Here is an 11,165-nt window from a genome sequence, read left to right on the forward strand (position 1 = left end):
ATCCACCCGCCTTGGCCTCCCAAAGTGCTAGGATTATAGGCATGAGACACCACGCCTGGCCATAAGTATGTTGAAAGGTTGATACACAAACAGATGACCATGGTATTTAGGGTGTTTTGGGGGTGGAGGGAGACAGGGGTAACTCCAGAAAGGACTGATACCTGTGAATTGTCCTCAGGGGTAAGAAGGAATTAGCAAAACTCCCAAATTAAAAACTTTACGAAAAACATTTCATCTTAGTGTTAAGTCTACTATTTTCTACAAAATATATATTTCTAAATTTTTCATTTACTATTTTAAAATTCTTAGCTTCCCTCCTCATCCCTGATTTAAAAAAAATTTTTTTTTTTGCCCTTTGGCTTCTTACATTCTTAATGAATGTGTTTATGAGTACTTTAGACTCCACTGAAAAAATTAGAAGAGGCCAAGAGAGTAGGATGAAGGGCCTTCTAGACAGGGGGAATAGACTGAAAAAAAAAAAAAAACAACCAGACGTTGGATACAAAAAAGTAGTTTCTGCTCTCATGTAAATGTTCAGCATACATTGCAAATACAGAACTCAAGTTCCAAAGATAATTATATTAGAAATACAGATTTGGACCTGATTTCTAAGATGATGATGATGGATGGGTAGGCTGGATAAATAGATGAGTTGGAGGTAGAAGTTGTGGGGAGAGAAAAGATTCAGCGGGGATGGAAAGCACAGGGAGGAAAAATGGCCACCAGAGATAACAGAGCAGCCTATGTTAATTAATGATCAACTGTGTTTTTTTTGTTTTTTGTTTTTTTTCCTGGCCCAGATGGATAGCTCCCAGTTGATCCACTGTCGGGAGCTTGTGGCACATCACCTTTCTACTCTGCAGTCTTCCCTGCCTCTAAATTCCGTTTATGTCTACCGTCCCCTCAAGCACACCCTGGTGACCTGTGACAAAGGAGTGTTCAGATTGCATCCTTCCTCTGTCCCAGGCCCAGACTTCTCCAAGGACAACAGCAAGCCAGAAGTGCCAGTCAGAGGTACAGCAGCCTTTTACCATCATCTTCCAGCTGCCAGTGGGTGCAAGCAGACCTCTGCTAAACGCAAAGTAGAGGAAATGGAAGTGGATGACTTCTATGATGGAATCAAACGGCTCTATAATGAAGATAATGTCTCAGAAAATGTGGGTTCTGTGTGTGGCACTGATTTATCAAGACAAGAGGGACATGCTTCCCCTTGTCCACCTTTGCAGCCTGTTTCTGTCATGTAGTTTCAACAGGTGTTACCTTTGAGTGTAAACTAAGGTAGACTACTCTGGGAATGAGAACATGCAAAATCAGGAAAGGCTGTAGAAGGATATATACCTTAACAGGCTGATTTGGAGTGAGCCAGAAAAAAAAAAAAAAAAAAAAAACTACTCTCCTTATTTGTGTGGCTAATTATAATTCAGTGTTATTTAAACACATAAGGACCAAAAAAAAAATCCAAAAGATCCAAACTTTTTTTAAACTTAAAAAATCTCTTTGTAGTATGCCAGTTGCACTTTTTTTCTGCCTAAATGTAACGTAGCTTGCCCCATCAAAAATTCAGTTAAAATTCATAGCCAGCAAACCTGTTCCCCCTCAGCATCCTGATTTAATTTTCCTGTTGCTTTTGCTTGCTTTTCCATTTAAGTTACTGAACTTAATGCATGCTGATCTGTATTGATTCTCACTGAGTAGGAAACCCCAAAATTATGTTTTAGCAGTCGAACAAATTATTTCAGTGTGACAGCCATGATGCAAGTTCCAATTAGTATGAAAGGGTACTTTGGAATTGTCCCATATTAATCAGAGACAGCAACAGAAAAAGTTCTTATATTACCAGGTTGATTTTGTGTCTCATTTCAAATTTTAATTTAAAATTATGGTTTTCATTTTTGTTTACCTTAAAGTGATGCTTAAAAGTGGTATGTAATTAGGACACTTAGATTTGTTGAAAGCATTTTTGACATTTGTATAAAAGAATTTGATAAAATTAATATATCCAGGTGCTCACCAAAGAAACATGTATGTAACAACTGAAATTAGATTTTTCTAACTGATAGTTTCACTCATTTATAATCAGTAGGAGAGACTGTCTAGATGTTGGGGCAGCTCTGTGATTTGAGTCTGTAACATGTTATAACTGAATTTAGTACCCTAGTTTTGTTAAGCTATTAGGATTTTCTAATAGAACTTACTCCTCCCCCTGCCTCCCCAGCCTACTTATAGTTCTCTTAATGACTTCTGGATCCTGAGCTCCCTTTGCAGTCTGAAAAAGGTATTGCAGTCAGAACCGTGTACTGATGATAAAAGCCTCTGGTAGCAATAAAAAGTTGTCCTTAACTTTTGTTTCTGTGACTTTTTTCTGGTTGTGAAGAGGTACAGGTTCCTGATTGGCTAGGCACTGCTATTTCAACTAGAGAAAACAATAGAAAGATCAAGAATATACTTACTGAAAATGAAACATGAAGAAAAGAGGATTTGAATGTGATCGAGGGATATAGGTTTTAAACATAAGAATTTTTCTTTTATGCTATTTTTTCACTGGTGCACTGTGAATCCTCCAAATAGTAAATTTTCATCTTAATGTGACTGCTTGTGAGAGTACGCTCAGACCCATATCTTTAAAATGTCATTTTTAGCCATTTTTAATGTTCAGATTTAGCAGAACAAGAGTATTTTCAGGTCATCATCTGACTTGTAAAAAATAATTGTGGTAGGGTTGACTACCTGTTTTATACCTTAAGCTCCAATTAAATGGGAAGCATTTACTCACATGTCAGTACAGGGAGTGGGAGGGAAGATAGCAAAGGATTGACTTCACAGATACACATTTTTAAAATTTCTGATCCTGATCTTCATCTGTTCAATTCATCTGAATTGTAGGAGCTCTAAGAAGTTTACAACTGCATATGTTCATAGTATCTGTAAAATGATACAGATCTGTAGAACTTCCTTCTATTTAACAGATGAGGACATGTTAAACATGTGTTATGTAGAAAGCTAGGGATAAAACTGAGTTTAGAGTCAGTATTTCATTTGTAGTCCAGTAGCTGCAAATGAGCAGAACATTAGAGGACAATAGAATTTTCACTTTTTGGTCTTAAGGTTTTCAATATTTAAAAATTGCTGGTAAGTTAGTTTGGAATACAGCGTTCTTTTCATGGGACACGGAATCAAGTGGGATGGTGGGCTGCTAGCCCTCACACCTCAGAACTTGTTTAACCACATCGTTCAGTTCAGTGATAGTACTTTGGAGACTTGGCCCTCGAAAGCACTGTTAAACCTTGGCCACCGTTTCAGAGGCCTGAGCCCACTTCATCACAACTTACTGTGGGCCCTTAGAGAACTGTGGCTTGTGCCGGGCGCGGTGGCTCAAGCCTGTAATCCCAGCACTTTGGGAGGCCGAGACGGGCGGATCACGAGGTCAGGAGATGGAGACCATCCTGGCTAACACGGTGAAACCCCGTCTCTACTAAAAAAATACAAAAAAGTAGCCGGGCGAGGTGGCGGGCGCCTGTAGTCCCAGCTACTCGGGAGGCTGAGGCGAGAGAATGGCTAAACCCGGGAGGCGGAGCTTGCAGTGAGCTGAGATCCGGCCACTGCACTCCAGCCTGGGCGACAGAGCGAGACAACGTCTCAAAAAAAAAAAAAGAAAAGAGAACAGTGGCTTGTGACAGAGCCTAGTATTCTTGAACAGTGTAGAACTTTTCATTAAGAATGTTCCGGTTGGGCATGGTGGCTCACGCATGTAATCCCAGCACTTTGGGAGGCTGAGGCAGGCGGATCACGAGGTCAGGAGTTCGAGACCAGCCTGACCAACATGCTGAAACTCCATCTCTAATAAAAAATACAAAAATTAGGCGAGCGTGTAATTCTAGCTACTTGGGAAGTTGAGGCAGGAGAATCGCTTGAACCCAGGAGGCAGAGGTTGCAGTGAGCCATTGCGCCACTGCACTCCAGCCTGGGCAACAGAGCGAGACAAAACGTGTTCCTGCTGCTCAATTAGTTCCCTTTTTGCCTGAAACTATTCTCAGCCTGTCCCAAGTTACTTGCGTTAAACTTTGGCATCACATCACAAACTCAAGACCTGGAAACTTGAGCATTCTGCATCATAATTGTCTGGTGCCTCCTGGTGGTTAAAAAACCAGTCGCTCCATGAGGCCTCTGGAATGGCAAGGGAATACACTTGATGGGGATAGTAGTTATTCCCTAGTTATTCTCTAATCCTCCATTCAAAAAACAAAAACCCTAAAGAACACGTTATAGCCCTTGAAGATCAGACTAGAAGCTAAATATTCTACTTCATTCTCTACGAGATCAATATGAAGTTAGTTGTTATATACAGAACTAGAAGTTTTCTCTACAGATATATGATGTATTAGTTTGGAGAGGGAAGGGAAAGCTGGGAATGCAGAGTGCTCCCAAATGTCAGTAAAAGGTCAAATATAACCAGTTTGTCATAAATGTTCCTGATGCTGCCTTTGGCTGTGAAGGAAGGTAGAATGTAGCTCTTCACTCAGCCAAGCTGATGAGAATCTGAACTTACGTTCTTGAGAGAATTAAGACACTGGTGTTTGTGCCCCCAAGAAGTCCTATTTATTGTCTCCTGTGTTGTCAGAGCCAGTCACTTCTGTGTGTCCTCTGTACTCTCTACAAACCTGAATTTTCAAGCTTTTAAATTTACTCCTAGGTTTTCTGAAGCAAGTTATGCTTCAGCATTAGTGCCCAAAGCAGCATGGTGGCCTTTCGCTTGAGAAGAAAATGTGGTTAAGCTACTGACGCACAGCCAACATGATGAGGAGCTTATCTTTATCTAAAGTAGTTTGCACATTTTCAACTGGAAAGTGAAGATACTATGTCACAGGTTCTCACAATCAAACTGGCAGAATGCAGCCCCAGTTTAACAGGGTTCAACTTCTAACTCCTCTCAAACCTTTACCGTTTCTATTTGACATCATAAAGTTTTGTCTAACATGTAAATGTTACTTTTAAAGCCTCCAAAATTCTTTTACTCTTTAAATTATGTTGAGAATGTCCCCTATACCTGTTATCAAATAATGCTGTGAGCTTTGGCCACTAGATGGTGCTTCTAGAAAAATACAGCATCTTTTTAAATTTCTGGGAAAAAATGAGTTTACTGTATGTTAGCAGTTGAACACTCATCTGGTTGCTAAGCCAACTGTGTTGGCTTAGTTAGAAGTTCACATTACTTAAGGTACAGGAGGCCTGTGTGTGTGAGAGACTGGGGAACTATGGCAAGATCCGCCAGGGTTAAGGGGCAGATGGTGACTGGATGCCATGATTCAGACCAAGAAAAACCAGAACCAGCCTTACAAACCCCAATTAGTGAGTTGTGTGGTTCTGCAAAGTAGCCTAGAAATACAATTGAGAAGGCTTGAACATAGCCAAGTCCCAAAACCTTACTGCTTTCAGTTTGAGTTGGATTTGGCCCATCATTAGGAGAGAAAAGATGAAGAGCACACTTACTTAGCACAGCTTGCATCAAGGAATTAAATAGTAAGTTTTCCCTCACCATATTTAGTGGCTTTTATGATGTACTCGTATGTAAGACCAATGTCAGACATAACTCTCCCTTGTGCCACTTTTTACTTTAAAAGGTGTAATAAGATAACCAAGAATGTCTTATCAGATAGAAAAATTTGAGAAGAGCTCATTTTTTAGTTCCTAGGAGCTTCTGGAGTTAAGGATGAAATGAGAACCTCTGCCTTTCTCTTAACTCTAGAAGTATAGCCTTCATAGCAGATCAAACGCCAGAATTGTTGACCTTATGGTGTTATACAACAGTAAGGTAGTAGAAAAGCAGTTTGAATAGCCCTAGGCCTAGTGAACTGGTCTCTCATTTATTGGAAATAGCTTATTTTGTTAGCCAATAGGACACTCCAGAATGAAGGCCAACTTTAGGCAAGGAGCCACTAAAAAGTGATTGGTGGGGAGCAGAATCCTTTTTGCTTTTCAGGATATGATCTATCTTCAGCAAATGAATTAGCTTGCCTAAGAAAAGGCAAGCCTTTTCTTTCACTCTCAACATTGCTGTGCTTATGAGTTATACAAGTTCAATTCATAGTGCATCGCTAAATCCCCAGTACCTAATACAGGCCTGGTGCAGTATGCACAATAAAGTATTTGCAAAGAGGGAAGGAGGGGGTGGGGGAAGATGGATGAGTGAATAAGAAAAAAAGAAAAGGTAGAACTGCAACTCTCCAGAGTTCTAAACACATGGTTCACAGTTAAGCCCAGCTCTTTTGGTTATTTAAGAGACAGGGTCTAGGTCTGTTGCCCAGGGTAGAGTGCAGTGGCATAATCCTAGCTCACTGCAGCCTTGAACTCCTGGGCTCAAGTAATCCTCCCACCTCAGCCTCCTGAGTAGCTAGGACTACAGGCACACACCACCATGCCCAGCTAACTTTAAAAATTTTTTTAAAGATAGGGTCTTGCTATGTTGCCTAGACTGGTTTCAAACTCCAGGCCTCAAGTGATCCTTCCACTTCTGCCTTCCAAAGTGCTGGGATTACAGACGTTGAGCCAATGCACCTGTCCAAGCCCAGCTCTTTATGGAATGTTATTCTGCTCCCTGTTCCCCACCCTCAAACACACGTATTTATTTATTCTTTTGTGGGACAGGGACCAACAAAATCTTGTTATAATAGCCTTTGCCTTCCCCAGTCTAGGTGCCATAATTTTGGAAGAAACTTTCCACAGTGGACTGAAAGGCTATTCATCTCACATCCCTACAAGTAACTGATTTGAGGCCGATGTGAAATCTTTTGACCTCATGTGATGTTCCACTGACAACCAAAAACATCTCATTTATATATAGCTACTAATCAGGAATAGCAAGGTAGGAAAGGGAAATGAGTAGACACCTAGGCTCCCAATTAGTCTTCTCAAATTAGCACATGCAACCTGGGCACGGCTTTAATCTCAGTATTGTCGGCAGCTGAGGTGGGAGGAATGCGTAAGGCCGGGAGTTTGAGACTAACTTGGGCAACATGAGACCCCATCTCTACAAAAAATTAAAAAATTAGCCAGGCACAGTTGCTGGCGCCTATAGTCCTACCTACTCAGGAGGCTGAGGTGGGAGGATTGCTTGAACCAAGGATGTCAAGGCTGCGGTGAGCTGTGATTATGCCACTGTACTTCAGTCTAAGCAACAGAGTGAGATCCTGCTAAATAAAAAAAAAAAAATTAACACAAGCAATCCCTTCACCAGCCCTGGGTATGCCAGTTGCTTGCTGGAGACTGACCTGACAGTATTCTTCACAAAAACTAGATACCATGGTCTTAAAAATTCAAGCACTAGGAACTCTGAAGTGAGCCAGACTGCCATCACTGTCAGTCTCCAGGTGGAAAGATTAAGTCAGTTGTGAAACTCAAGGTTTTAAAGGTGGCTTAAAAACACTTTGTCTTTCGTGTTTTTTATTTTATTTTATGAGACGGAGTTGTGCTTTGTCGCCCTGGCTGGAGTGCCAGTGGGGCGATCTTGCCTCACTGCAATCTCTGCATCCTGTGTTCATGCGATTCTCCTGCCTCAGTCCCCCAAGTAGCTAGAATTACAGGCACGTGCCACCATGCCTCGCTAATTTTTGTATTTTTAGTAGAGACAGGGTTTTAACCATGTTGGTCAGGCTGTTTTTGAACTTCTGACATCAAACAATCCACCAGCCTCAGCCTCCCAAATGCTGGGATTACAGGTGCGAGCCGTCACACTCAGCCATGTATTTGTTAGATACCAGAAGGGTTTACCCATAATCTGGGCTAACAGCAGGCAAATAACTAACTAACTAACTAACTAACTAACTAACTAACTAACTAACTAAGAAAGAAAGAAGGAACTTGATAAGCACTGTTGATGGGGAAAAGAAGTTTGGTCAATTATTGGGGGTGAGGACCTGTTTCAGGTCAGTGCACCATGACTAAGAAAGTTGGATCTCTCCTTTACACATATGCTGGGCTGATCGCAAGGAGACCATCTAGACTATGCTTGTATTAAGGCAGAGTCTGCATCTGAAAAGAACTAATATTTGTTTAAGGTTGATGAAGAACAAAAAGCCTATTACCAATGGAAATAGGTTTAGATGGCTAACTTCTCCCTGCTTTTTTTCCCACAATCTTTTTTGAGATAAGCCAATAATTTTTATTGCTTGTAATTATACCCAAGATGGTTTCACATCCCTTACTTGGTCAGCCAGGAGAAAACCTACCAGTTTTATCAACACTGGAGAAAAAGAACTGCCTATGGTAAAATGCCAAATCAATGGCAGTCTATGTTAGGGGAAGAGAGATGGCAAGGCACTTGGTTGGCCAGAAGTGTACATGATCAGGTTCCCCTAGGTAACTGGACTGAGGCTAACCTACTGATAATACCCTCTGTTCCCCCACCCCTCCCATTAAGATGGTTAATATTATGCTTCCTCTACTCTGGGAGCTAAAACAGAAAAACAAAAAAGGAAATAGCAACAACAGACATACATGTCTTACTTAAAAAGAAATACTGCCTAATTTGAGTTTTAAATATTGCTCAAAAAATATTTACAATCTGATGCAGAAGTTGTTTTTAAAATGATAGAATAAAGTTAAAATATCAAAATAGGGAGTTTAAGAATAAAGTCACTTATACGTAGTGATGACAGTGGTCTCACACAATAGGACCTACATGTTTAACTTGCAAAACTGATGTCATGCTCTGGCATCAGCTGGTAAGGAGCTGCTATTGCTTTCCCACTCCACTGGTCACATTACTAGCAGACTTCTGTCCTTACAGATTATGCTGTAGAATGAAGGGGATGGCTTTTGATGCTGACATTTTGATCATTTAATGGCTCACATGAATCTGACTTTACTTACATTTACTTAGTTTCCTTTTAAGTAAAGAAAGCAGCATCCCAACTTGTTCATCCAATTGCTCTAAATAATCTCTTTCCAGGAATCAAGTGATTCAAGAGGCAGGGACTGTTGCTTCTTCATTTCACTGTCTAAAGGAACCATATGTTACCATTCTTATTCAGAGGGGAACAATCCTGAGGATCTTGATTAAATGCAACTCATGTCACTAATGGTATTATTTTTATGACCTACCTACTATGGAGCTCAAAAGTAAAGATGGAAATAAACCTATCTATAAACAAGTAATGAAACTGAAAGGTAACAAAATATATGGTCATGCTCTATAATACATATGAATTTGAAAATTGTCCCTTCACTGTGAAAACTGCCCCTAAGAAGTGACTGCTAACTAGAGTAATCCAGCCCTGAATCTGACTCATGACAAACAGGTCAGCATCAGAAATCACAGGCTCACCCAACTGGCAGAAGTATGTGTTTAGATATGGATGTTATTTTCAGTGATCAAGTCTGAATACTTTGATTCTCAGCAGGTTTTTTTTTTGCAGAAATTATAGAGAAATCCACCTAGGTAATTCCGAGAAGACAATGTGAATCAGAACCATTGTTAATGATGCTGTTAAATGGGAGAAGAGACATGTACTTGTTTGGGGTTCATTTCCCATGGTCCAAGACACATGGGTCCTGGTAAAAAACTGTGGACACAAGGTACAGAGCTTCACAACAAATAAAAAGGCAGGGATGGGCCAGTAAGTTATTTTAAGGTATCTTTAAATATAAATGGAACCCCAGAGGCAGAAAAGTCATCTACCCAACACCGGCACATTTTAAACACGATTAGGACTTGTAGGTCAAAATCCCGTAACAAAAAAGGGAAGTTTTTGGTTGTTTCCAAAATGAGGAAAGCATATTAAACAGAATCTTGTGACTTAAACTTCACTCAAGTGAGCTTAAAACTGGCATAATTTTGATACCAAAAGTAAGCTGAATAACCAATACAAAAAACAGAACTGGAATTTTTCTCCCCCAAAACATAATCCCAAATCCAAAGCAACTTATATAAGGGATGCAAGTAACAGAAAAAGTCAAATAAAACAACAGTGGTTCCTGAATTTAAAGGAAGGATGCCCACTTCTCTCTCTCAAGAGGCAGATGGTCAGCTGAAAAATAAAAACATTGTATCAATAGAACACTCCAAAGAAAAAAAATTGCAGCCATCTCTGTTCATGCAATATCAAGTTTTTTTTTTGTTTTTTTGTTTGTTGTTTTTTAAAAACCCAAACACCAAAATAACCCAGAAAACTAATAAAAGGAAGGAAAATGTTTTTCAGATCTTATGACCTGATGGTTGAGGATCCTGATCAGGCTGTTCAGAATGTGGCTCACGGGAGAGAAAGGACAGGAGTTACCATGAGATCAAGTTTGTGGGCCCTGGACGTGGTGGCCCCCTCAGGTTAGGATACACGCTGTCTTCAGTCCATCAGTTCTTGGATCAGCAGCTTCAAGAACATGATAGTTCTAAGCAAGGGGATCCCAGCACAAGACCTTGGGTCTTGGCCCAAGTTTTCTGTTTCGCTCAATTTCCTTTTTCCGTTTTAATTAATATTATTGAATATGACTATTTTTTTGGTAGTGGTAAGTCACTTCAGTATCCACTATGGGCAGACATTGACAAATACAAACAGCAGTGCAATATTTGACCCAGACTTTAAAAGAACAGGAGGCGATGGTGGAAATGAGGTAACTCTTCCCCAACACGTGTGAACAGACAGCTCCTGCTCTTCTAATGCTCTATGTCCATTAGGAGAGAGTAGGGCTTGTCAACAGGATGGTTACATAAAGAAGAAGCTACAGAAGAGAAAAAAGAAAAGTTCAGATTCAAATTTGATTCTTAATGGCTTAAGAAAAAAAGGAGCTTCTCTACAATAAGCTGTGAAAGAACAGCAGTGTGTCAGTTAACGGGGTGACTTCCTTGAGCTCGAAGGGAGGGTGAGCAGCAGCAGGGAAGAGGAGGCCAGTGAAGAAGACGATGCCTCAGCTGGGCACCAAGGCACATGAATTGGCAGGGTGGACAGGGACAGGATTGGGGAAAAAAGGTGACAGCATGATATGTGAAGTACAGGACAGCACATGGCAAGTATCTTTGAGAAACTGGTGTAACCCAGACGGCAGCCATTTGAAGTCCACCACACAAGGCAGGAAAGCATGAGACTTTTATCTCTGTTTCTTTTATCCAGTAAGCACGTGTGCATATGCAAACCAAGCAGCGACTACAAAGAACTCACAGAAAAGGGCACACAAAC

General features: G+C 40.5%; 1 protein-coding gene across 4 annotated transcripts in view; it reads left to right on the forward strand.

The window, feature by feature from the left end:
- The window catches only part of CCNI (cyclin I), a 30,520-nt gene extending 28,180 nt beyond the window's left edge, over positions 1-2,340 (forward strand). The window contains exon 7 of one of the 4 annotated variants that reach the window (XM_023222508.3): positions 801-1,421. In XM_023222508.3, the coding sequence (XP_023078276.1) occupies positions 801-1,244 (444 nt within the window). In that variant the 3' untranslated portion in view covers positions 1,245-1,421. Of the gene's footprint in view, positions 1-800 lie in introns of all 4 variants that reach the window. The other 3 variants (XM_023222510.2, XM_023222511.2, XM_023222509.2) reach the window with 3 other exon arrangements.
- The last annotated feature ends 8,825 nt before the right edge of the window (positions 2,341-11,165 follow it).

Source organism: Piliocolobus tephrosceles, chromosome 3 (genome assembly GCF_002776525.5).
Source record: "Piliocolobus tephrosceles isolate RC106 chromosome 3, ASM277652v3, whole genome shotgun sequence".
Taxonomy (NCBI): Eukaryota; Metazoa; Chordata; class Mammalia; order Primates; family Cercopithecidae; genus Piliocolobus; species Piliocolobus tephrosceles.